The sequence below is a fragment of the Eucalyptus grandis genome, chromosome 6, assembly GCF_016545825.1.
Source record: "Eucalyptus grandis isolate ANBG69807.140 chromosome 6, ASM1654582v1, whole genome shotgun sequence".
Taxonomy (NCBI): domain Eukaryota; kingdom Viridiplantae; phylum Streptophyta; class Magnoliopsida; order Myrtales; family Myrtaceae; genus Eucalyptus; species Eucalyptus grandis.
The window spans coordinates 54822484-54850335 of NC_052617.1; the positions used below are offsets into that span (position 1 = coordinate 54822484).

A 27852-nucleotide genomic window follows, 5' to 3' on the forward strand; every position below is an offset into this window, starting at 1 on the left:
CAATTGACAGCGCCCTCAAAGTCGGCTCAAAGGAAAAGCTTCGGCTCGTTCCATGATTTTGTAACCCCAGGCGCTGCAATGGCAAGTTTGGCCCGTGAGCAATTTGCATAGGCTGCGTTATGCAATCCCAAGTGATGAACCCACCCAAGGGAAAGGTCATATCGACAAGTTCAACTACCCAGGCTCTTCATACTTGGACATCTATTAGCCCCTCCAAGCTGAAAAGCAATCTCACGAAAGGAAAAATCCCAACCTTTTCATTATTCAAAAGACTAATTGATAATTTTGCAAGAAAAATAATCTGATCATTCACCTTCCAACGGGTGCCTATATTCTTTCCCCACAAAGACAAATTTGTAAGACTAGCTTCGGAGTTTATTAATCTATGCTAAAGTAGAAAGCTGACATCACATGATTTCCTATCCATATGAATATCATGCGAGTCTCTATTCATAGAATCATCAATTTGCATATGTATTCACTGATGTCATGCACACTTTCGCCATGGAACGAGTTAGATAACCGCACTCAATAATGTGTGCAATATGGAAATTGACTTTCTCTGCCTGCGCACCATTCGCAAAGGATTCAGTTCTTCCTTGCCTCCTTTTCCTTATTTTCCTCACAAGTTAGGAGACACAAATAACACCGAGGGAACCATAGGGCTCTCGTGCGGATTCCCGATGCCTGTTAGTAGGTCATGTGCTAAAAAGAATCAACCGTACAACCTTTCTGTGGAGGCTACGCTAGATATCGACTCCACCAGTTTTATGTGAGTGCCCAATGGAGGAAGGGGAGTAGGGTTGGGCGTTGGAAGGGACTTTTCCATCTGTTCTATCAAATTAATATTCTGCTGAGTCGAAGGACGGCGTACAAATAACACGATCCAACCAATGACTAAAGGGATGAAGACGCCATTGCGAGTCAAACGTTTGAAGCCATTCTTTTATTTGCCTTGTGCTTGCCTTATGTATGGTCTTATGTTATGATAGCGAGATCGGGCGCCTGAGAAAGAAAGGGACAATGTTGTTTATCGATGTAAACACCGAGACGAGAATGGATAATGACCCCAAGGAAACGAATAGGACAACACCGGACAAAAACCTGGCATTGTAGACCTTGATGATTTTGCTTGGGGCGACCGTCCGCGAATCACTCCACGTCCTCGTTCATCACTAGGCGGGAAATTCGTCCTATGGTGGGGCGTTAACCTTGTTCCCAGAATGTACCCAATTGTCTCTCGCAAAGAGATGCTGCCGAAAATCTCTATAGCAACAAGGACAAGGGAGAATATACCAAAGCAAGCACTTATCTTGATCATTATAAAGCCTCCTTTTGCTCCTCTCTGGCATTTGCAGGTGCCCTTTGTGTTTTAGAAGCTCACAGAATATTTAGCTATGGAGTTCAGCATCCTGGCAATGTTGGTGCTTCTGGTCGTGTTTGTAGTCTCGGCAGTTTTTCTTCATTTATGGAGATCGCCAAAAGCAATGGAGGACATCCCGGGAACCTTGGGTTGGCCGATCATTGGCGAAAGCTTCTCCTTCATATCCGACTTTTCGAGTCCATCTGGTATCTACAGTTTCATGAAGAAGAGACAAGAAAGGTAATCAATCAAGGACCAAGAGTGAGACACCTTATCAGAACTTCAAAATCAGAATACATAACTTACATGATATGTGCATCTGTCAACAGGTATGGGAAGGTGTTCAAGTCCTTTGTCTTGGGAAGGTTCACTGTCTTCATGACCGGGCGAGAAGCGAGCAAGATTCTATTGACGGGAAAAGACGGGATGGTGAGTTTGAACCTCTTCTACACCGGGCAGCAGGTTCTCGGCCCCACAAGTCTTCTCCAGACAACAGGGGAAGAACACAAGCGGCTTCGACGGCTTATTGCGGAACCACTATCCATCGATGGCCTGAAGAAGTACTTCCAGTTCATCAACGCCCTCGCCATAGAAACATTAGATCAATGGGAGGGACAAAAAGTTTTAGTTCTCGAGGAGGCTTCTACAGTTAAGTATCCACAAAAAAGATCTCAAGAAATTCTGCTTTGATCGCTCTGCACTTAGACATAATGGTAAGATATATCCTTCGTGCAGTTCACTCTCAAGGTAATTGGCCACATGATCATGAGCTTAGAACCAAAAGGCGAAGAGCAGGAGAAATTCCGATCCAATTTCAAAATAATTTCCTCTTCATTCGCATCCTTACCATTCAAAGTGCCAGGAACTGCATTTCATCGTGGAATTCAGGTAATTTTTTTCCCATGTACATGGAATATACTCACGATAGAACGAAAGACTTTGTCTAGTTACTTTCCGAATATAACGATTCGAAAATATCAGGCTCGAGATAGGATGTATAGCATGTTGGACAACGTCATTTCTAAAAGGAGAGAAGGACAAGGCTTCCAAAATGATTTCCTGGAGTCCCTGATAATCAAGCACAGCAAAGCAGCAGACGGAGAAGCCGACAAAGACAAGCTAACTGACAAGCAAATGAAGGACAATGTACTAACTCTTCTAGTTGCTGGTCATGACACGACCACTGCTGCTCTGACTTGGCTCATGAAATTTCTCGGAGAAAACCCTCAAGTTCTGCAACGGCTCAGGGTACTCCCATTTTGCGATGAACTCTGTTAAATTGAAATCGTGACCTATGAATACTGAAGAACTGGGCTGTATGCTTCGTATGCAGGAAGAACACATGGAAATTCAAGCGAAGGGCAAGGGTGGAGCGAATTTATCTTGGAGTGAAGTTAATAACATGCCTTATACCGCTAAAGTAAGCAAGAAATTAGCTTTATCACGTTAACTGTCCTACTGAAAACTGGAAGATGTAGAAATTTCTTTTAACTTTTCAGGTAATAAGTGAAACTCTAAGGAGAGCCACGATATTACCTTGGTTCTCAAGGAAAGCTGCTCAGGATTTTGAGATTGATGGTATGCATCCCAATGAAAAGACAAAACACGCTGATCAGAAAAATGCAATTTCAAGATGCTTACTATTGCTAGCTCTTGGTCTTTTACAGGATATAAGATCGAGAAAGGTTGGTCGGTGAACCTGGATGTTGTTTCTATTCACCATGACCCGGAAATTTTCCCTCAACCAGAAGTTTTTTACCCTTCCAGATTTGATGTAAGCATTTTTCCGTCGCTACATCTTGTAGCTCACTTTTTATTTCTTACTTCCAGCTGATTTTTTTTTCTTTTTGATTGATCTCAGGAACCTTTGAAGCCTTTCAGCTTCCTTGGATTCGGTAGTGGACCACGTATGTGCCCCGGGATCAATCTGGCGAAGCTGGAGATCTCTATTTTCATTCATCACTTAGCGTGCAGATACAAGTAAGAACAGAGAGTGTTCATTTTGATAAACAAAGTCTCATCTTCCCGCCAGAACATTTGATTGCCGTCTAACATGTCAACCAGTCAAGGGGACAACCTTTTTTAAGCTAGTCTTTTTTAATAAATGAAACAGAAAAAAAGAAAAAAAGAAAAAAAAAATTGATACGGTTGATGTGTTTGTGTCTGAGACTATGCTTAATGAATTTCTCAAGTGTTTATTGCGAGGGTAGAACTTGTTCCGACAATCTCGATCTTCTTGACAGGTGGACTCCTCTGGAGAGAGATGACTCAGTCCAGCCTACTCTGGTAAGGATGCCCAAGAACAAGTATCCAGTTCTTGTCGAGCCACTGTAGATGTATTTGTTGCTTCACTTGGTGTTGGGAATGACTGATCCCCGAAAACCGGATTCGACACCGAATCGAATCCCTAAATCAATGCGGAAGACGAAGCCCGGGAAAACACGCATCACCGATCGTAAAGCACACCACGGATTCGAGCGTACCTTGTTAGCCACAGATTAAGCACCAACGCCGATTGAGGAAGAGAAATCTTGGTCCTGTTGATCCGGTGAAGGAAAACGCCTTCGAGTCACTGTTTTCCTTTTGGAGGAAAACGACAGAGAGAGGGAGAGGGAGAAGCGTACGTCGTTTGTTTTAATTAAACGGTGCCTTTTCTCTCTCTCTCTCCTCCCTTTATACCCCCTTCTTTCCACGGGCCCTATTCCCGTGGGCCGGGCTTTCTAGGCCCAACTTTGGCGGATGGGCCTTAAGCCCAAATCAAATAAAGCCTTCATCTCCCACTCGCACATGGTGGTCCAAAACCAACATGGGCGGACAGCCCTACTCGGCCCATCGAGAATAATCCATCATAGACTCTCTTAACATGGTGGGCCAAACAGATTCTCTTTACCTCTCTTCAACATTCATACTGGTGAATAATCCGTGCGACCAAGATACTTTGAGAGCTCGTTGCTATACATCTGTTAGGAATATATAGCAACTCATTAATGGGCGTCATACTCCGAGTAGATTTAGTATGCGTACCCTAGATCGATCGATCACATTTATATCTCTCTCGATCTCTTTTAAACAATGATATATATTGTATTCACAATTATAATTATCACAAAGACAGTTATAATTGGTCGACCAGTGAATACAAAACTATAATGTGATTCTCCAAAATCGATCTTCCTCTTTCCTTCAAACTCTAAATTTCAGTCCAGCTTGCTTTTCTAGAAATGCCCCATTAGATCGAATCATCTCATGACCATTGGCAACACTCTAAGATAGCAAACACTAAATAGAAATCTTGAGAATAAGTAAGAGTCCTGAGGGGACTAAAAAATTGAGGAACTCTTTTCCTCAAGAGTCTCACACGTCATAAAAGTTGAGATCAAACTTTTTGCAACTCTTATTAGTCGTCTCATGCATACGTAGTATGAAATACGTATTACAGTATTAACTCCTTTCCCATGGAGCGTATGTCTACACTTTTCAATACCGTACAGATGATAGTTCAGACATACCTAATGTCTAACTTGAGTTCACGTATCTACTCAATCACAAAATTCATCGAACTCACATCGGCATTTTAGACAGATAAAGTAAAATATGTGGGTTATTTTACTTTCGGACATAGTAAGTATTATGTCCTCATCTTAACACTCGCCAAGGCGACATGCGTGTTTTAAGCTTGAGCTCTCGATTATCACCTAGATAATAAGCTTAAAACAGTCTCATCTCTATTTATCACACAGTAAATAGAGGCGATTACCCGTGTGAGTGGGCTAATCTTATATCTGTCCGACATACTTCTCAACTTAAAATAATGCACTAAGCATTAAGATGCATAAAGATCAAACAAAGATTCATAGGCATTAATGATGAAAACACAAATTCATCAAATTGTGAACACTTAAGGAAATTACAATATTTAGTACATCGCCTCTACGCAGTCCTAGAGATTTCACATGGCCACAAAGCACATCTCTAGGTATTGGCTTTGTTATAGGATCTGCAACCATTCTATGCGTAGTATGTACTCTAAGTTCACATCCTTTCGTGCAACCATATCCTTGACAAAATTATACTTGGTATCTATATGTTTGGTCTTGCCATGATATTTGGATCTTTAGTGTACACTTTTGCTGCTTGATTATCATAGTTAACTAATAACAAATCTGCAGCACTTCCAATAACACCTAAATGATCCAATAATCTCTTAAGCCAAACATTTTCTTATACTCACTGCTGATAATGCCACGAACTCGCTTCCATCGTGGACAAGGCTATACACTTTTGTTTCTTCTTGCTCCAACATATGGTGCCATTATTCGGTAAGAGAACAAACCCGAGGTAGATTTCCTTTTATTTAAATCTCCTCCCCAATCATTATCGAATAGCCTTAGAGTCACGATCCTTTCCATAATAACTCAGCGTATAATCAGCAGTCCCCTTTAGATACCTTAGTATTCTTTTAACGGCTTTCCAATGTGCTTGACCTGGATTGGATTGGTAACTATTCATCATTCCAACTGCAAAGCATATGTCGGGTGTTGTACACATCATAGCATACATCAAGCTCCCAACAGCACTAGCATAAGGAACATATTTTGTTTGTTCCTTCTCTTGTGGAGTCATTGGACACAGTCTATGGCTCAATCCTTCACCTTTGCAATAGGAGTGTTTATGGGTTTACAATCCCATATCATTCATCTCAAAGTTGGAAGACAACCTGTCTCTTGACAAGATAACCAACTCCATATTGCTTCCGGCAATTAGTATATCATCAACATATAATGATATGATCACAAATTGATCCTTGGATCTTTTGATATATATACAATGATCATCATCTATCATTGTAAGATCATATGCTATTATGGCATTATGAAAACGTATATATCATTGTCTTGACGACTGCTTAAGGCCATATATCGACCCCCAAAGTCGACATACATTTTCTTCTTGGCCTTTTACTATGAAACCGACAGGTTGTTCCATATTTATTTATTCCTCTAATTCTCCATTGAGGAAAGCAGTCTTTACATCCATTTGATGTAACTCAAGATCCAGACTAGCCATTATTGCCAAAATTATGCGAATCGAGGTAAATCTCAATACAGGAGAAAATGTATCTTCATAATCAATATCTTCCTGTTGATTATACCCCTTCGCCACAAGGTGAGCCTTATGCCTTTCTATCGAGCCATCAGCCTTTCGCTTTATTTTGAGAACCCACTTGTTCCCAATGGCTTTGCATCCTTTTGGAAGATCAACCAGTTCCCAGACTTGGTTTGACTTCATTGACTCCATTTCCTCTTCCATTGCATTAATCCATTTTTTTCTTACTAGGGCAATTAAGAGCCTCATTAATATTTCTCGGCTCATCCTCATCTTGCGGAGCAACCATAAAAGTTTCCCTTTCAATGTCAAAACATCGACGGGGAATACTTTGGCGACTTGTTCACCATATGGGAGATTGTACACTTAGCACATCATTCCCAATTATGCTCCCACTTGGATTAGGTAATGATGATGTCGTCACATCGGTGGTTGCAATTGAGAATAAATTGAATTCAATTCATCACATCTCATATTACTCCCACTTGGATGAACTCCACTAATATCATTATCTTGATCCAAGGTTTCAAATAGGAAGTAATCTTCCCCTATTTCGCCCCTCTAAGGAAATTCATCCACTAAGAATGTGACATCCCGTGATTCAAAATTCAGTTACTCTCCCACTTTCCTGCTCACCTATGAACACATATCCTTTCGAGTGTTCGGAGTATCTCATTAAAATACTCTACTTTTATCTCGGGACTCAATTTCCCAAACTTGTGAGAGGACATATGAGTATAGGTAGCATAACCTCATGGCTTAAGTAAACTTAAGTCCGGTTTCTACCTATCCATAAATTATATGGAGTGGAAATAATTAATTTGGAAGGCACCCGGTTAAGTATGCAGGCAACAGTTAACAACGCATCACTCCAAAAAAGTGATAAGTAAGTTAGCGTGCGCCATCATGGACCTAACCATTTCCAGTAGGGTTCTGTTTCTTCTCTCTGCAACACTATTTTGTTGAGGAGTATATAGAATAGATAATTGTCTTTCTATTCCTTTTTCATCACATAATTTTCTGAACTCATCAGATAAATATTCTCAACCTCGATCGGATCTAAATACTTTTATTTTCTTGTCTAATTGATTTTCTACCAAGTTCATAAACATTTTGAAACAACTTATGCTTCAGATTTATGAGAAATCAAATAGACATATCCGTATCGAGTAGAATCATCTATAAAAGTGATGAAATAAACAGCCCCATGCCTTCCTCTCACATTCATTAAACCACGTACGTCGAATGGATTAAATGCAGAGGAAATTCAGCTCTTTTACCTTTTTCAAATGGTTTCATTGTTGTTTTCCCTTCTAGGCAATGCTTACATATGGGCAAATCGACTTTTTCAATATTGCCCAACAAGCCCTCTTTGGCTAGTCTTTTCATATGTTATTGGCCCATATGACCAAGTCTAGCATGTCACCATATTCACATCATTATCATATAAAGTAGAAGACATGAAACAAGGGAATAACATATTGACATCACCACAGTCAACATTTAGTACAATAAAACCATCCGAGAAAGTGACCAAAATCATAGTAGTTTGTATCCAAATACAAATCTACACATCTATTATGGAAGTTCATACTAAAACCAAGCTTAACCAAAATCAAAACAGACACTTAAATTTCGACGAATCTATGGAGCATATAGGACATCATGTAGGAACAAGGTGCGTCCACCACGCATATTCAATTGGCAGTGCCAATCCCTTTAACTTCAACTCTGAAATTATTTCCCACATAGATCCACATAGTTCCGGTTGGTATCGTCGGAATTTCACGAAGGATCCTCTATCATTCCTTATATGGTCTGCGTCGTTCCCGAATCTGCAGTCCACAAAGGATTGATTCAGCCAATAATGCAGAACTCGACACATAAGCAAAGTTCTCAAATGTACTAGAGGTGTATACTTTCTTTGGCTCACGACAGTCGCAAGCATAGTGACCTCTCTTGTCACAATTGTAACACCTCACCCTTGACATTTTATTTACTTGAGGACGTTTTCCTCTCTTGTGTTGGTTAACCCTTAATTTCTTGCAATAAGGACTTGATCATTTGCATGCCCATATATTGAACGAATCAATACGCTTGCGCTTAGAGCTCAAAGCCCTTCGAGCTAGAACCAACATTGCCAATATTTATTTTCGGCTCAAATGCCGTTAGGCGGTCCTTTACTAGCTAAGGTGACGCACGGCACCCTCAAGATCTTCCATAATTTGGTCAAAAGCTTCTAGTGCTTCTCGCTTTTCCAGCACATATTGAATCTTCATATTCAATATTTCACAATTGTTGCCGTTCATATCAGCAATCACATTCTTAGTTGCTGAAACCATCAGTCTGAACACATCAGACATACATGCACGAATAATTAATGCCTATTATTTATGCATCCACTTTTACATAAACCCATCATATTAATAAATAATTTTAAGTAAGGTTTCAGAATCAAAAGGTCACTATGTTTCCAATCATCCTCCAAAATCCTAACTTAAAACTATCATCAATATAATTGTCTTATGCAAAGTCAATTCTATGAAGCTACAAAAACTTCTAAAACTACCCATAGCTAATTACCCACAGCAACCAGCAATAACAGAAAGCAATATATAATAGAACATCTAATAAAAACAATAATGCTTTCAATTAACACAATTAGGTAGTAATCATTACATAATATGTCCACAAATCACACTTAACATATATCAGCCAATACAACTAACACCAAGTCGGCAGACACGAACCGGAAAGATCCTCTTTGTTCAATTTCTTGATCTTTTCCCTCGAAACAATACAATAATATTCATTTACAAAATCCATCACAATTTTCTTATAGGAAGCAGCTCCGTTGACATCCCATATGCGATTCAACACATCTTGCCATTCAAGTGGAAGAGTGTTTATGAAAAATCGCACCATCTCTGACTGTGACATAGGACGACCATTCCATATGACCTGTTGAATTTTCCCGTTGACTTCAAGGACGTGATCAATTAAGTCACCACTCTCCCATCGATGATCGTCGCCTCGCCTATCAACTTAGACAAACCTTTCCTTTTGTTCATCGGTCCACGCGCGAATAGGTGTGCGCAACCTCGGGGAGGCATTGTTCCTGCAACAAATGCAGAACAAATAAGGGATTACATATAATCCACATAGACTTAATTGAAAAAGAAACACATTCTTTTCCTTTTTTTTTTTTTTTTTAAAGGTCAACGGTCAACGGTCGGTCAACGGTCAAGTCAACGGTCGTCGCCGGTCAACGGTCGTCGGACCGGACGGACCGGTCGGACCAGACGGACCGGTCGGACCGCCGCACGTGCCGCGCGCGTGCGCTGGATGACGCCACGCAGACGTCGGCGGCACGTGCCACGCGCGTGCCATCGCTCGTCGGGCGGTCGGGTCGGGTCGGTTCGCGGGTCGGGTCGCCGCCCCACCAATCGACGTCATCGGCGACGTCATCGATGACGCCAGCCCGGCGGTTACGATCCGTTGGGTGACGTCATGCCGACGCAAGACGCGTCGGTCCGTGGACCGGCGCGTGCTGGCCACCGGCGGCGTGCACGCGCCGATTCGCCGACCGGCGCGTGTGATGCACGCGCCCGCGATCGAGCGCTTCCGGCGCGCGCGCCCACGCGCAGCGCCTTTCGGCCGCGCGTGTGGTCGCGTGCGGCGTCGCCCGGCCGCGCTCGAGACATCTCCAGACTCGTGTCGACGTCGCCTTTCTCCCAGGGCTTTCAGAATTTGTTTTTGACATTTGAAAACTCATGAAAATGGCCGAAGAAGTCTCGGGTGTCGGGATTTTCGCCCGGTTCCGTACGGCCGAAAGTTTCTTCGCGAAAACTCAATCAAAGAACATGAAATTGATCGGGAAAAACGTGAAACAGGGCTCTGATACTAATGTTGGGAATGACTGATCCCCGAAAACCGGATTCGACACCGAATCGAATCCCTAAATCAATGCGGAAGACGAAGCCCGGGAAAACACGCATCACCGATCGTAAAGCACACCACGGATTCGAGCGTACCTTGTTAGCCACGATTAAGCACCAACGCCGATTGAGGAAGAGAAATCTTGGTCCCGTTGATCCGGTGAAGGAAAAACGCCTTCGGGAGTCACTGTTTTCCTTTTGGAGGAAAACGACAGAGAGAGGGAGAGGGAGAAGCGTACGTCGTTTGTTTTAATTAAACGGTGCCTTTTCTCTCTCTCTCTCTCCTCCCTTTTATACCCCCTTCTTTCCACGGGCCCTATTCCCGTGGGCCGGGCTTTCTAGGCCCAACTTTGGCGGATGGGCCTTAAGCCCAAATCAAATAAAGCCTTCACTTGGCAATTTGGCACAGAGCCATAATAGCCAAGGAAAGAAGCGGCATGGGGAATTCGAACTTTATTGTTATGACCTGATCGTCAATGCAATACCAATATGCTAAGAATGACAAACTCACTGGGTAAAGGTAGCTATAAGCGAACGCTTGCCCAGGAGCACATTGTATGACAGAAAATGAGAATAAGAATGTCTGAAGCAGTTTATTTTTCTTGAGTTAGTCTATATCTTGCTGAACAACTATCTTTCGCTACGATCCTATTACTCTAGCCTGTTAATCAAACGAACAAATGCAATTCCAACAAGCTCAATCGCTGAGGGTGGACAAATGAGTAAAGATTGGAGATGTGTCTCTAGTGTATGAAAGTTTATCCATTGATGCCCCCACATAAGCAAATAGGAGGAGCCCGGCTGGTTCACCTCAAAGAATAAAGGTGCTAGAGATATTCAAAATCAGGATACTGAAGTTTGAATACCATTTTTCCTTGAACAGACAAAAATCTAGGCTACCAGAAAGATAGTTCCGGACACCCAATAGAGGTGTTATGTCAGCTCCAGCTCGAGCTCCCATTTATCGGGAGGCAAGCATTAATGCACAAATCAGAGGCATGGAAACCTGCTTCCATTGTATTTATGGATAGTTTACTACGATAGGAAGGTTTTTTTGGTTGCAATTGATAAAGCTATGATTCAAAAGGCAGCAATTTCATCTAAATGATGCCATAACTAAATAGGTTTTAAATCTCCTGTAATTAGCATCTTCTTCCTTTTTGGCTAACAGAAATTATGCAGTCTCGGATATAAGTCGAGGAAGGTCAACATAACAACCCGTCAGATTAAGTGGTTGGGTAACTCATAAACAAGAAAGCAGATGGCTCACCTCCACTTTCTCAAGTGCTTCTTTTAAATACATAGCAAAAAGAGGCAAAGGAATTTCATTTTGTGCCTTCATTGCATGCAATAAATCTCACCCTCACAAAGAGAGGCGAACATAACATAGAGAAAACCCGTTTCCAAGCGAAGAGGTAACCATGAAGCACTGAAATAAAAGGGCCTTTGCTTTCACTTGTCTAGAATCCCAGATGGAAAAAGCATGGATGTAAATTATCGATAAGTAAAACAATGAACAGCAGAAACAAATGTCCCAAAACCATACAAACCAGACAAGCTTAACCCATTCAGGAGCCAAGCAACAACAAAAGACCTTCCTCCATTCCAGACTAACTCAATAGCTCACTATCCAAATCCTACAGAGATTTTTCACATCGTTGGAGAGAAGCTTTCAATTATCTTGGAACAGAAAAAGAAGCTCTAACATCAAACATAATTTTGTAAATCACCTTTCTAGCTTCGAACGAAATGTGATAATGTAGAACTACATTTCTCTCTTGCCAAACTAGATGGTTGCATTCCCATTCTAATTTGAAGATCTTAAGCTTTGCCCTTTAGCAGCCTGCAGAATAAAAGGGATTTCTACAACTTAACTATTTGCTGATATAGCACAATTATTCAACTGTAAAATGTGCTACCGAATAGATTTTGAGTAGGAGCAACAAAAGAACAGATGCTCTGAGCATTCGATGCTTTCTGTTTGTGTCCATTATCTTTTGACCACCTGCAACAATGTGAATACTACATGATGTGCATCAAGGAACAAACTTCAACTGCTGCAGATCTGATGTTTCCTTTATTCAACAGAGTATAGGGTGTCGTTCATCATAGAATCCTCCATAAGATCACAGAAGCCAACATCAGAGATCTTAAAACTTACATTCAAGAAGATTACTTTTCTGTCAAAGAGTGACTTTCTTATAAGAGTATGTGTGTAATGCATGCTCTCTTGCTAATGCTTTCAAATGGAATAAAAGGGTGCTGGCAAAACAAAATGAAATCAGTGTTTAGTGAAGCAACAGAGCAAGTGTGGAAGAAAATAGGAATCTTCATACCATTATGATGTTAGAAAGTTATCGCCACTTCCCTCAATAGAAATTTGTGCCTGACCATGTTTATAAATAGGAATCTTCATACCATTATGATGTTAGAAAGTTATCGTCACTTCCCTCAATCGTAGTGCCTGACCATGTTTATAAAAGGCATAGACCAAAGCCTTCATGATCTTAATCTAAGTTATCAAAAGCAACTAAAAGAAAATGGCATGCCGTTCCGAGGACCCAGTCATATCAGATGAAACTGTCACATGATGGAAGCTCAAAAGCTACCAAGTGAAAAGAAAATTTTACCCAAACACGATATCCAAAAAAGAATGTGTAAAACATTCGCCTGGGAGCTAGCTGGGCAAAATCATCTTCAGATTCATCATCCTCGTGATTCACATCCACTGGTGCCTAAGCTGGGGGTTTTTGTCACTTCTGCTTTGGTCAGTGGAGTACCTTTGGCAATGTTATCATGTTGACAAAGAGCACGCTGTAAACTATCTTTAAATATCAATAGGGGCATGGCATCTAACAGCCGAAGCTCCAATAATTATGTTGGATTGAAGTTCTTACGCTGTGAGATTCACAAGAAGCATGACACGCTCTTGACAAGAAGGACGCTGATCGACAAGGTCAACAAACACCTCCCTCCGATTCGTCCTCGTGCTGAAAACATTGATAACTCAATAAGAAGCTTCTTTCCCTAGTCTTCCTGTCATCCCTCCGAACCATAATTCCAACAAATGCATAGCCCAAAAGTTAGCGATTGGTTTCATATTTGGATGTCTTCAAAATGCAGTCCACCTAATCGATTTAACCGACAACACTTCTGCAGGATCATCACTTTAAAATGTAATGATGGAACCTTCAGGACAAAACAATAACGTGGAAAAGTACATTCTGTCCCACCGAAGGGAGGGAAGCGGGGTCACCGGAGACGAAGGGAGGGAAGCGGAGTGCGTCAGGAACAGCCGTTGAGAAATGTACAAGCGTATATTAGTTATACGCATGAAAAAAATATAAGATTGTTTACGCCACTAATTTGCATATCTATGCCAACCCATTTGGATTTGATGTGTAGTTTGAGCAACAACGAAGATTAATCTTTTATAAATACCTTCCGATCAGATCGAATCGTCGCTGCTTTGTGAAATTAAATTGTTCGAAATTTCAATTCTAGGTCAAGCACTTGTCTGACTCACACAATTAATTATATCTTAACCTCTGACTCAAGTGGAGGGGGTTCTCCTCACATACAATTTGTGACGACTCGACTAGGTCTCGAGAAAGGATCGATCACATGGGTGCCCGTCCGAATGCGCCCACTAAGTTCTTGTCCTGAGGTTCAAGATATTTACGATTTTGCCCCCAACAAATTATTTTAGAGAAGTGCAAACAGAACTCATCTTTCATTTTACGCCCCCAGACGTCACGTAGGAGGGATGCCAACAGAGAAGAGAATACATAAAAAGCTATGGAATGGAATGGAAAGAGACCCTGCTCCCCAAACCCCAAACGGAACTCAACTCTGTTCTAACAATAATAATTAATTAGTATTTTACACTCATCAACCTCCCCTCTCTCCCTCTCTCCCTCTCTCCCTCTTCCCTCAATAAAATAAAAGAAAGACCCCACCTCGCTCACTCCTCTCCCTAGGCTAGGAATTCCAGCTTGGCGAAGTTGAAGTACTTATCATCTTTGATTTTACGTGCTGCCTCTCCATATGTCATTTCCTCTACGGGACCCACACCAGGCCATTGGAAAGTGACCCGGGCGGCTGGGTCCCACTCGAACTCCTCCCACCAGCCTTTTTCCGCTTCGATCGAGAAGCTTCCCCTCATTCCGTTCGAGTCCAACGGTAACTTTCTAAGACCAAGACAGTCCATTATGAGGAACTCCACCCCTTGAGGGAAAAGTAGAGCGTGGTCGCAAATGCTCCTTAGTTTTGGAAGAGCGGAGACGCCTAGGAATTTGAGACGTGAGAAGAGTCCTGAAGCAGCTAATTCCTCTCTTGCAATTCCATCCCCGATTATTTTATCCATCGAATGACAGCGCCAGACTATCAAACTTTGGAGTTTCGGAGTGTGCACAAGCCAGGACAAGTCCAAAAATCCGCAATTGGAGACACTAACCTCAACGAGGCTGGGGAAGCAATAGCTCTTGGGCGCTTGTCCTATCCCTTGATTAATCTCCATCTTCACGAGCATATGGCAATCGTATAAATGAAGCACCTCTAAATGCGAGAAATTGTCGCTCTCTTTTAATGAGTGACTTATTGGGATGTGGGTCAAGCCCTCGCAATTCTCGATACCTACTCTCCTTATGCATCTCTGAAAGGATTGGAATATTTTTAGGGCAGAGGAAGATTTGTTCACCTTGATAGATAAATCTGTGAGACCTTGCATGCGCCCTAGTTCCTCCACCACCTCCTCTTCATTCTCTAGACTCGATCCCCACATGCTGAACACATTCAACGGTAAGCTTGCAATTGCCCCTATCGGAATTAGGATGCGCTTCTTCATATAGTATAGCAGCAACCACTGTAAACAAGTCAAGTTGCTGATTTCCTTGGGCAACTCTCTGATACAAGTGCGTGACAAGTTCAAGTATTGTAGGCTAATCAAATTGCAAATCCCTTCGGGGAATGACTTGATATTGTCATTGTCAGACAGGTCAAGGACCGTCAAACAAGCCGCCATCGACTCGAAAAATCCTCCTGGCAAGACACTCACTTTAGTTTCCCTTACAATCAAAGTTCTGAGCTGGGAACACCCAAGTGGTGCTTGGTGGATATTCGAAATCCATTTTCCCCATAGAGATACTTTCTCCGCTTCCCCCCATTTGGACATCCCTTTTGTGGACATATCTTCTTCATTCTCTATCACTAGCAACTTGTTCTCATTTTTCCCGTGGTCACAAGCGATCCAGATCGCCATGTCGCGGATAACGTCGTGCATCTTTACATACTCTTCCTCATCATCATCACGCCCACTTTCCAATAGACAAGCCATCTTTAAGCTCCCCAAGATATACTCCCCCTTCTCCCGCATATTGTATACATCATTGGTGTCTCCTAGCAAGCCCTCTCCAATCCAGAGTTCAATAAGGTCACGTGATCCTATGTGGTAATCCTCAGGGAAGAGACAACAGTAAAGGAAGCAAAGTTGATCGGTAGAGTCATTTAAGCTAATATAACTGAACTCTAGTATGTGGTACACATCCTCCACCATACCTGACAGTTTGTATGGAATATTCTTGAGCGTTCCTAGCGCACCCTTCCACTCAGAGGGCTTCTTTCTGCCGGCCATGGCTCGCCCAACTGTTATAAGGGCTAATGGTAGCCCTTTGCACTCTTGCACAATGTCCTTTGCCAGCTCTAGAATATCTGGATGAGAATCTATAGTCGATTTGCCGACGTTGTTCTCAAATAATGCCAAGGCTTCTTTGAAGTTCAAGCACTGTACTTCGAGGATTTTGTCGGCTTGCATTTGGTAGCATACTTGCTCTGACCGAGTAGTGAATACTACTTTGGACCCATTCTCGAAACTAGGAGGAGGAACTCCGATTTTGGAAAGGTCCAGCCTCTCCCAAACATCATCAATCAACAACACAAACTTCTTATTGGTCAAACGTTTCAACAAATGATTGATCCTATCATCTTGGGTCCATCTTCCCCAGCTCTCATCTGTAATGTTCAGCCTTTTCCTTATGGCATCTTGAATGCTATCTTCATTCACTTGTCTTGAAACCACCACCCAAATAACGACATCGAATTTGTGATTTGCATGCGAAAGCTCCTCATTGATCCTTTTCATGAAGGTTGTCTTACCCACACCGCCCGTTCCATACAACCCAATCACTCCTACTTGTTTTTCATCCACGAGCCATTTCAACACTTTATTAGGAGAAAAATCAAGCCCCACGGGCTTGTCCATAGGCTTCTTGAGCACTGGAGGAGGAGGCAACGGTGACGTGAGGTCTATAAATTTTTCTCTCTCATTTTGGAGCTGTCTCATTTCATTGAGCAATTGATCAACTCTTTTCCCCAATTTATAACTTGACCAACAGTTCCGAGGAAGCCAACGACTGAGACATTTGATTTCGTCACGTTCCCTGGCTTCTCGAAGAATTTGATCTACTTCACCGAAAAACTTTTGCACCCTGCCTAACCAGTCCTCCACCTGTTTCGTGGGCCCCACATGTGCTTCTACTTCTTCGCATTCCACCTTCGTCTTCACATCTCCGCTCATAGACTTCAGGGTTTTATTTTTTTCATCCAATAAGCGGACGTTATCTTTCAGATTATAAATGTAGCCCACGGGTTTACTGGCCAAGCCCCATAAACCTTTGACGGTTTCTAAAAGAGGACCTGCGAGTTCCATAGATTCTTTCGGAGATAACAGATCGGAAAGTCGACTATTTAGATGGGTTGGAAAAGGAGCGAATGGGTGGAGTTCGATAAGCTCTGCTGTGTATATCTCGATAATTCCAGCTAGCAGACAAAGGAAAGAATTTCGGAACCTTTTCTTTACTTCGAGAAGAGAAATGGAACAATTTTTCTTCTTCTTGTTTCTTCGTCTAGGTCGAGCTGCGAAGAATCTCACCGTTCAGAAATGCAATCCACAAAAGCTTGAGCCAAGAAAAAAGGGAATGAAGGTATCCTGACTAGTCCCTTTTAGAAGCACCCTGAGAAGTATGAACGAAGACAGAGAATGTTATGGACTACGTGGAATGTGATCAATGGTATCCAAAAGCAATAGAAGCAAAGAAGTGTTCGATTCTATTTTAAGGTGCAAATTAATGTTAGAAGAAGGGACTTATGAACGAAGACAGAGAATGTTATGGACTACGTGGAATGTGATCAATGGTATCCAGAAGACAGAGAATGTTATGGGCTACGTGGAATGTGATCAATGGTATCTAAAAGCAATAGAAGCAAAGAATTGTTCGATTCTTTTATTCATTTGTATTCCATAAATTAGTGTCTCATAATAAAAGCATAGTGACGTCACATGAATCCATTTAATTTACAACCAAATTAAACTAAAATCTGAATGTTGAAAAGATGACATAGCAATTTGAAGTGCGGAATTGTTTCCTCATTACATTTAAATTTTTAATTGACAAGAACAAAAAATACTTGGACAGGTTATTTCTTTATTAAGTTTAAATCGATAAATAGAAAGAGCAAAAGAAAATTTGTTGGAAGATATGCAGGGTCTATTTTTGGTTATGATCATGCATTAGATCAATTAGGGATTAGATTGATATTGATTCGATTGTAAAGATATTTCCTTTCCCTTTATTCATGTATCTACTGTATTATATTTACAGTGTAATGAGCATTGAATGATATAGAGAAATATACAGAAAAATTCCCTAAAAGCTCTACGTTTTCTTCTTCCCTTCGCCTTGCTCTTTGCTTCTCTACGCCTTCGACATGGTATCAGAGCTTTGCTCTTGATTCCGCTTCCGCATACATTGATTGCCTATCGGAGCTTCTTGATCTGCAAAACCAGATCAAAGCAGAAAAGGAATCAAATATTTATTAGAGAAGAAAGAAGCAAAGGAGGTTACTCACCATGAATCCACCAGAAAATTCATCCTCTGGCGTGGATACGCAACCTACAGGAGAGGCAACATCTGCACAACAAATTCAAACCACAATTCCAGCAATTCAACAGCAAACTCAAGTTCCAACTCTGCCATGGCAGTATCACCCGGCTCAGTCAAATACGGGGTTGCCTGTCTCTGGGCATCCTTACCATTGGGTACCATATCCTTGGTACGTTGGGGCAGTCCCAAATACATCATCGCCGGGGACTGGGAGCAGTCTGAGCAACCCCCAGTCCGATGGGAGTCCGCCAACCACGAATGGGGCAAACTCAGCCATCGGTTCAGGACAAGTTAGCGGGTCGGGTGAACCGGGTTCAGGGTCGAATCCCTACCCGGGTATTTCCAATGCGACTTATGGGTCCGGATTTAGCGGATCGGGTACAGGGGCGAACCCTTACCAAAATTTCGCACCAGGCTTTCTTCCGTTTCCGATCGCTGCCGTCACTGGCCGACCGGAACCTGGCGATCCTTTATACGTATCAACCGCCGACGGTCCAGGTAAAATTAATCAGTCTACAACTTACCGGTTCGGAAAATTATTCCAAATGGTCGCAGGATTTCCGGCGGGCCCTTGTGACGAAGGACAAAGACGGATTTCTCGACGGATCAATACCCATACCGTCGGACGAGCGGCTGGCCAGGCACTGGAGAAAATGCAACCACCTCATCCGAACATGGATCGGCAATTGCATTTCTCCAGAGGTGGCCGCCGGACTCCCTCCGACGGAAGATTCAAAGAAGATGTGGGATAGCATCAGAGAGATGTACGGGAAACTAGATCGGGCCAAGATCTTTTCCCTCACGCAAGAATTAAGCGAGTTAAAACAGGGAAACATGACCGTCACGGCCTGCTACAACAAATTGTCATCTCTCTGGAACCAACTCGAAGCAACGGAGGAGAAGCTCGAGGGACCAGCAGAGACGCTCCAACAGTACAGATCTATGAAGGAGAGGGAGAAGGCGACGCGATTTCTTTTGATTTTGAATGAAAACTATCTAACCTTTCGATCTCAGATCTTGGCGATGGATCCGGTGCCTCCTCTCGGACGAATCTTCCAACTGGCCGTTCAAGAGGAAAACCAGAGGCTCGCGGTTCCGGAGCAAACGCGAGGAAGCGACAGCATCGCTCTCGCGATGCGCGGCGTCCGGCGAGACTCGGGACAAACCCTAGCCCGAGAGAGAGAGAGAATCGCGAAGGGGGGCTAGGGTTTCAACAAAATTTCGCACGCCCCCTTAAAAGAGAGGGGACGAGCGGTCCAGATCTTCCGCCGAAATCCGACGGTGCGCAGGGGCCTCATCCGGTCGGTGAATCGGACGGCGGATATTATCCCTTGATGAAGGGATCCGACGGTCAGATTTATTCTCCGTTGAAGGGATCGGACGGTCCGAATTATCCCTCATCAAAGGGATCGGACGGTCAAGTTTTTTTCGCATCTTTAAAGAATTTTGGTCAAAATTCAAAAGGGAGAGGTAAATTATATTGTGAATATTGCAAGCGTCCACATCATACCATAGATAATTGTTGGAAATTGCATGGTAAGCCAGGAGAAAAAGGAAAGAAAAAGGAATATGCTGCAGCCTACCAAGTCACTGGACCTACTGGTCCCAATCATGATCAACCCATTACATATGGGCAGTATCAGCAGCTGATGCAAACTTTGCAGAAGGTTGATATTGGGAATAAAGGAGCAAGTTTTTCAGGTATTTCTTATTGCCTGATAAATTCTATTTCAAGAAAAGCATGGATAATTGATTCAGGGGCGAGCGATCATATTGTTTGTGATAGAGGACTTTTTTCCAATATGCACAAGAAATTAGATACACCTATTTCTGTGCAATTGCCAAACGGGAACATTACTCATGTCACTTTGACAGGCACCGTCCAATTAAGTCATCAAATTACCCTTCAAAATGTTCTCTATGTCCCACAATTCCAATTCAATTTGATTTCTGTCTCCAAAGCCTGCAGAGAAAACTCATGTCAAATATTCTTTGATTCTGACATCTGTTTTTTCCAGGCCCGTTCGACTGGCAAACTGATGGGCTTGGGTAATCTATCTGAAGGGCTTTATTTTTGGATCAGTTATCCTAGTCATTTTGATTTATCTTCCCTGAATAAAAAATCGTTGTGTAATCTGTCTACCAATGATAATAGTTTCCTTATGCATTCACGAATGGGTCATAGTGCATTCTTTCCTTACTCTAAATGTGAAATCTGCCCACTTGCAAAACAATCTAGAACTCCTTTCCCTTACAGTACAACTCGCTCTACTGAAATTTTTTCTCTGATTCACATGGATGTTTGGGGACCTTATCATACCCCACATCGGGATGGTTCACGATATTTTCTCACAATTGTGGACGATTACTCGTGCCACATGGGTGTTCCTAATGCAAATCGAAAGCACAGGTTATATCTCATTTAAGGATGTTTCTAGTCTTGACAAAAAATCAGTTCAAAAAGTCGATCCAACGGATTCGCACTGATAATGGGACAGAATTCTTCAATAATGATTGCCGCTCACTTTTTCTGTCCCATGGCATTCTTCATGAAAGCTCCTGTGTTTATACCCCGCAACAGAATGGAGTAGTAGAGCGAAAACATCGCCATCTATTGGAAGTCACCAGAGCACTAAAATTTCAGGGATCTATCCCAGACAGTTATTGGGGAGATTGTGTTCTTACTGCAGCCTATTTGATCAACCGGATGCCAACACGGATACTGGATGGCAAATCGCCTTTCGAATTACTTTACAAAAAAAGGCCGACCTTAGATCATCTGAGGGTCTTCGGCTGCTTGTGTTATGCTGCAGTAATGGGGCCTCGGGACAAAATGAGTCCCCGTGCCAGGAGATGTATATTCATGGGTTATCCAAATTTGCAAAAGGGATATCGGGTTCTTAACATAAGAACAGGAGATTTTTTTATTAGTCGAGATGTTATTTTTCATGAAAATGTCCTTCCTTTTCGTGAAAAATCATCTTTTCAAGACGACTTGAATGCTCCAACAAGTTCCCACCAAATCCTAAATGAAGAAGAAGAATCGCTGGCTATATCTTCACCATGCCACTGAAACAGATTTTCCTCCCACTTTACCTAATTCTCCTCCGGAAGAATTTCCGGACAAAGTGCTCTTGAAAATCCAAACAATACGGAGGATACTCCGAGACACATGCGGAGGAACAATCTTCACCACCAACAACTCATCCACGTCGATCGGACGAGCCACAAGACCGCCAACCCGGACTAAAGATTATGTCCGTGCTTCACTTAACTCACTGGGTATTCGCTATCCAATATCTTCTTACGCATGCTTTGATAAGCTTTCGTCAGATCATAGATGTTGTATTAGCCGTATTTCCAATGAAAAAGAACCCTCTAGTTATGATGAAGCATCTAGAGATCCAAGGTGGCAACAAGCCATGGCGGCAGAACTACAGGCCTTGACTGATAACCACACATGGGAATTAGTCACTCTTCCTGAAAATAGAAAATCCATAGGATGTAAATGGGTGTATAAGATCAAATATAGATCTGATGGATCAGTTGAGCGTTACAAGGCTAGGTTGGTGGCTAAAGGATATACGCAACGGGAAGGTTTCGATTATCACGAGACTTTTTCTCCTGTTGCTAAGGACGTCACAGTTCGTTCTTTTTTATCAGTAGCAGCTGTTCATAATTGGTCCTTACATCAGATGGATGTTCACAACGCCTTTCTCCATGGCGATTTAGACGAGGAGATTTATATGGATATTCCTCAGGGTTTACGGAGACAGGGGGAGAATAAAGTATGTCGTCTCCGCAAATCCCTTTATGGATTGAAACAAGCTTCAAGGCAATGGTATGCAAAGTTTTCGAATGCTCTCATAACTGCAGGCTTCAAACAATCTAAGTATGATTACGCCCTGTTCACATGGACTAAAGGTATGTCATCTATCTATTTGATGATATATGTTGATGATATTCTCATCATGGGCAACGATGACACTGCAATAGGGAGTCTTAAGAAGTATTTGCATGCTACATTTCATATAAAGGACCTGGGAGCACCAAAATACTTCCTTGGTATTGAAATTGCTCGATCCGACCAAGGGATTTCTCTTAGTCAGCGAAAGTTTGTATTGGAGATCATTTCGGAAGCTGGATTATCAGGATGCAAACCGGCAGCTATTCCTATCGAGCAGAACACCAAATTAACCACGGCGGATTTTCTTGGAGGGATATCTCAGGATGATGACCCTATACTCAAAGATCCGACAGGTTATCAAAGGCTGGTTGGAAAACTCATATATCTGACTATGACCAGACCTGATATTTCATATGCCGTGCGTCTCACCAATTTATGCATAGCCCGAAAGAGTCTCACATGAATGCAGCCTTGAAAGTTGTGAAATATTTGAAGAAATGCCCAGGACTCGGAATACTTCTGTCTAGAAGGTGTAATATGGAATTGACGGGATACTGTGATGCAGATTATGCGACTTGCCCGATGAGTCGAAGATCGATTACTGGCTTCTGTATTAAATTTGGGGAATCTCTCCTTTCGTGGAAGACCAAGAAACAGGCGACAGTCTCCTTGTCTTCAGCTGAAGCTGAATATCGGGCCATGGCGAAAATCACATGTGAAATTGTTTGGCTGCGAGGGTTACTTGGAGATCTTGGGATTAAGCTGAAAGGAGCAACGAAGTTGTTTTGCGACAATGATGCAGCTCTCAAACTTGCAGCAAATCCCGTGATGCATGAAAGAACAAAGCATATAGAAGTGGACTGCCACTTCACACGAGAGAAGATTCAAGAAGGAATCATTGAGACAAGAGGAATTGGAACCGCAGAACAACCTGCAGACATCTTCACCAAACCTCTATGTCAAAGACAGCACGCATATCTTCTAAGCAAGCTAGGAGTCTTGGATATCTACAAGCCACCAGCTTGAGGGGGAGTGTTGGAAGATATGCAGGGTCTATTTTTGGTTATGATCATGCATTAGATCAATTAGGGATTAGATTGATATTGATTCGATTGTAAAGATATTTCCTTTCCCTTTATTCATGTATCTACTGTATTATATTTACAGTGTAATGAGCATTGAATGATATAGAGAAATATACAGAAAAATTCCCTAAAAGCTCTACGTTTTCTTCTTCCCTTCGCCTTGCTCTTTGCTTCTCTACGCCTTCTGACAAAATTGAAAGTGAACTAGCATAAATTCATTTTATTGCTAGTTCAAAAAGAATCTTTGAAAATTAAACAACTATTGACATATCTTACCGATAAAATAAATTATAAATTCACTTAGCTCGAGTTTTACACGTTAATGCCATTTACTTATAAGAGTACTAGACAACTCACTAACTTGATTAAAGGGCAGGTGACGAGCTTGAGTCTAAGGTCCGAGCTAAATAAAGTCTTGCATGATGCCCCTTGTGATTTAATAAATATAATAATCTCTTAATATAATAATCGGTTTTAGATGGCATGAGGGAGGGAAACCTAAGAAGGAAATCGTTTGATTAGCTCAACCAAATCTGTGTTTTGGGCTTATTGGGCTTGGACGAAGTGAAAATTTATAACTTTATCAAGCACGATGATTACTCTTTATAATTTCCCAATCCCTCTCAGACATTTACTAAAATTAACTTTAATAGCTGAATCCCTATTTATTTCAAGAAATGAGAACTTACTTCTATAGTGCAAATACTAATTAACTCAAAATAGCACAATAGTTATAGTTATTAATATAGTCGATAAGTTGTCAAATCTACAAGACAATTTACCAACCTCGACAATCATAAATGTAAGATGCTACTTATTACGAGAAACGAAAACTTACCCATCTATCGAAAATATTACTTATTGGAAAGCAATACAATAGCTACTTATGCATTTTATGCCTTTGAAACTATAAAGTGGGTACAAAGCGGACATAGAGATCTACTTAACATTAGTAAATTTTGCAAGAGGTGGGTCACAATTGACAGAATGATATTAAATTTTAGGTTGATGTACTCATCATGGATGATAAGTTCTCAATCCACATAACAAGTGTAGTTTATCAATTGTACGTACAGTGACTTTGCATATTAAACTTAGGGCCAACTAAAGGTTATATTGGCCATGATAAATAGGTTCGAGATTCATATTCATCAATATATGTATAAAGATGTACAATGTAATGAAAGATAAGTTCCTAAAAGGTGTGGACAAATTAAGTTCCTTGATTTTTTGTTGAAGACTATACCAAGATCGACCAAGGCTTTAATTAGTAAAAGATAAAACTCGAAATCTCATGTCAGAAACGCAAAAGTAGGATCCAATTTTTGCAGTACAGTGAAAATGGCGAAATTGACTCAATTTTCTTTAAAATGACTTTTCATGGTTTAAGGATGTTCGAAATTTTAATCTTGCTCTGCTTGCTAAGCTGGTACGGAGGCTCTTTCATGACTGACTTGTGGGTCAAGCTTATTAAAGGTCTATATTTGCCACATTGTGACTTTCCTGAGGCTGTGAAAGGTACCAAGGCCTCTTGGGGATGGAGTAGTATCTTGGAAGTAAGGCAGATTACATATGAGGGACAATACGGCAAGTAGCTTCTAGAGATAGAGTTAAGGTGTGAAAGGATAGATGGGGGATAACGACGGAGGAAATCAAGCTTATATTGGCTAGTAATTTGATGATAATGATTTGAGATGCCAGTATGTGAGGCCTAGCCAATGTTAGGTTGCAGCTAAAGAGAAGGGTGCCATCAACAACTCAACCATGGTGACATCGGCAGTGAAGAAAAATTTATGTGGCGTTTCGACAGAAAAGGACAGTTCGACAGCAATATCCGTTTTTGTTTTTGTGTTACTCTATATTTGAGAAAGGAAGGTCCATCTATCTCAAAGGTGGTGGAAAGCAGTGTATGGAAATGGATTTGGCCTCCATATTGTCCTCCAAAATGATTATGCACTTAGGGAAACTACACTATTAATGCCTTGGCATCCTAGAGCAACCTTTTCAAGAGGAGGATCAGAAATGATGCTAGTTGTGTGTTTTGTGGAGTGGAGGAGACTCTGGAACATATTACTCTGTTATGGTTTAATGGAATATGTCAGGATATGGAGGAGAGGAAGCAGCTATTTCCAGGATCATTGCTTTTGTATGTCGATATCTGTGGAAGGATCCTGTTAAGGTGCTTAAGTAGCTGCAGCAAGCTTTAACTGAGTATGTTCACTTGAAGAGGCAAATGCAGTTGGACAATCCTGATCAGAGGAAGAGTGAGAAGGAAGATGCCAGAGATATTGATTGGAAAAAATCTCCACAAGGAGTCATAAAAATTAATGATTATTTCAGCTTTTTACTAAAGGATAACAAGGCGGCTGTGGGAGTTCTTGGTCAAGATTATTCAGGTGTTATAGCTGGTGGTAGAGCGTAACTGGTTGCTGCTTCTGATATGAGCTTTAGCATTGAAGGAAAGAGTCCTTTTAGCCAAAGAAAAGCATTGGGAGCAGATCATCTTTGACACCGATTCGAAAGTCGTCTTTAAAGATGTTTCTATACCAAACCAGTTCATGAGATCGCATTGTGAACCTCTGATTCTTAGGAGTGCTAATTAATGTAAACAAGTGGACGTGTCCTAGTGATTGGAATTGTCACCCCCAATCCATTTAAGTTGACTTACTTTTGTATGAATTCAGAACTTCAGCCGCCACGATTTTGATGTTGCCCTTGTACCTTTGACACTTTACCGACTACGTCCAATTACTTTGGCCAAAAGCAAAAGGAGAAGATAGGCCGAATTTGAAATGCTTTATTATTCTCTCATTTTGCGTTAGATCAACTTTTTTTAAAGCTTAATATCTCAGTGTCGAAATTTTATGTTTTTCAACTTAACTAATGATAAGTGAATTGAAACTTTTGGTAATAGATGCATTCTAACACAAATGTGAATGTTAGATTATCTTCACTAAGATGCTCATAGAGAGTTTTGGTGCACTTATCCTTTAATTTTTTGTTAGCTTAATCACCAAAGTTTTATGATAGTTGAGTCAAATTTCATGTTTTTGAACATCATCATCGTATTGGTCTTAATTCAAACTATGAAGAGAAAATTGAAATCTCACTTTTGGGTGGTGGTTTAGAAACCAGTTACATGAGAGAGAATTTAGATGCCTCACCTCTGCAGCCCTCTGATGAATCAATCACTCCAAGTCAAGATGACCAGCTTGATTTATGCCGCGATGAAGAGGACCTTGTTGTTGCAAAATCGACTAGAACTTTTAAGAGTATATCCTCTTGTTTCTGTTACACCCCAAAACCATCATGAATGGGGATGATACGACCGTCCTTCCACTCGAAGGACGCAGTCCCAAAGCTCCCAAAATTCAACTCATGTCCTCTCGTTGATATCGCTCTCGTACTACTTATCGTTAGTTGAAAAGCCTGAAAAAGATTGGCAAATAAATGGGTGAACAACCACAATTCAATGAGTAGTGCGTCTCTTCTAAGCGGATCGAGCACCCAAAGCGAATCGAGCACCCACTATGTATATTTATAAAGCTAAATCGCAACTCTTTTAACTCAAATCTAAGATATAACAAATATACAGTAAAATAATAATTTATATACACTTCAACATAGCTATAATTTTAACAAAAATAATCATTTCATAATAATATCAAAATAAACATCAATGGTCTAATTAATTGATCAACCTCATTAATTCACACGCCAATGGTTCATTCCATTAGTTAATCTCATGTCACATATTAATGGTCTAATGAAATTACATGTTGATGGTCCATTCCAACGACTAATTTCAAATTACACGTCAATGGTCTATTCATCGACCAAACTCACATCACATATCAATGGTCCACTCTATTGACCAATTCGTTAGCTCAATATCAAACTGTCACGACCCAAACCCTGGGCACATGCACATCCCTCAATGATCGATTTAAAATTTGCAACATCCCAGGAACTGTTGCCGACCCATTCGTTATTTTTGCACATGCGGAAACATAAAAACAATCTCCATACAACAAAACAGTGGGATAGAAACGTAGGATATTATTTTTCACAAGCCACACCTACAACATCACATTACTTATAGACTAGTTTAACACCCTAAGGTCTAATACAAAAAGTGAAGCTGTTCAATTACCCATTAATTAAGCTTCTATCAATAAGACTGGGGTTTACTACTACAATACCATACTTCTCAATATCTCGGGGGTGAGCTGTCACCCTACATCCAGTCTTGACGGAAAACCCGTCATCACTTGGAAGGAGGAGATAGCGAGAGTCCTATTCCTCCTTTACTGCGACCGACTGTACACGACCCGGCCTTCCTCCATGTAGGGACCTGAAAAATATTAGCCCACTAAGGGGTGAGATCACATCTCAACGAGTAAATCCCCTAATTCCAGATTAGGAGAATGGTACATCCTGAATGCAATCTAATCACGTTTCTCATACTTTCTTAATATTAGTACTTTCATGCATGTTAGTGTCAATCAAATCA

At 41.4% G+C, this 27852-nt stretch overlaps 2 protein-coding genes across 2 annotated transcripts; one reads left to right on the plus strand and one right to left on the minus strand.

The window, feature by feature from the left end:
- The first annotated feature begins 1317 nt into the window (after positions 1-1317).
- Positions 1318-11017, plus strand: LOC104450868 (abscisic acid 8'-hydroxylase 3). The gene is made up of 10 exons (XM_039316170.1): positions 1318-1603; positions 1693-2011; positions 2099-2251; positions 2345-2611; positions 2697-2783; positions 2863-2941; positions 3031-3137; positions 3225-3343; positions 3607-3708; positions 10793-11017. Exons 1-9 carry the CDS (start codon positions 1398-1400, stop codon positions 3695-3697), a joined length of 1428 nt encoding a protein of 475 aa, XP_039172104.1. The 5' UTR covers positions 1318-1397; the 3' UTR covers positions 3698-3708; positions 10793-11017.
- Positions 11018-14119: 3102 nt separating this feature from the next.
- On the minus strand, positions 14120-26747 carry LOC108955123 (probable disease resistance protein At1g61300). Its single transcript, XM_039315080.1, has 2 exons — positions 26504-26747; positions 14120-17417 (listed from the first exon to the last, which is right to left on the minus strand). The coding sequence occupies exon 2, from the start codon at positions 17111-17113 to the stop codon at positions 14384-14386; it is 2730 nt and encodes a 909-aa protein (XP_039171014.1). The 5' UTR covers positions 17114-17417; positions 26504-26747; the 3' UTR covers positions 14120-14383.
- Between the last annotated feature and the right edge of the window lie 1105 nt (positions 26748-27852).

Bases quoted from the DNA above. Each gene is read 5' to 3' on its own strand.
- LOC108955123 (XM_039315080.1), bottom strand. From the start codon at position 17,113: ATGGAACTCGCAGGTCCTCTTTTAGAAACCGTCAAAGGTTTATGGGGC.
- LOC104450868 (XM_039316170.1), top strand. From the start codon at position 1,398: ATGGAGTTCAGCATCCTGGCAATGTTGGTGCTTCTGGTCGTGTTTGTA. The intron at 3,138-3,224 runs GTAAGCATTTTT...GATTGATCTCAG, and splicing joins TTTACCCTTCCAGATTTGAT to GAACCTTTGAAGCCTTTCAG. The intron at 3,344-3,606 runs GTAAGAACAGAG...TCTTCTTGACAG, and splicing joins CACTTAGCGTGCAGATACAA to GTGGACTCCTCTGGAGAGAG.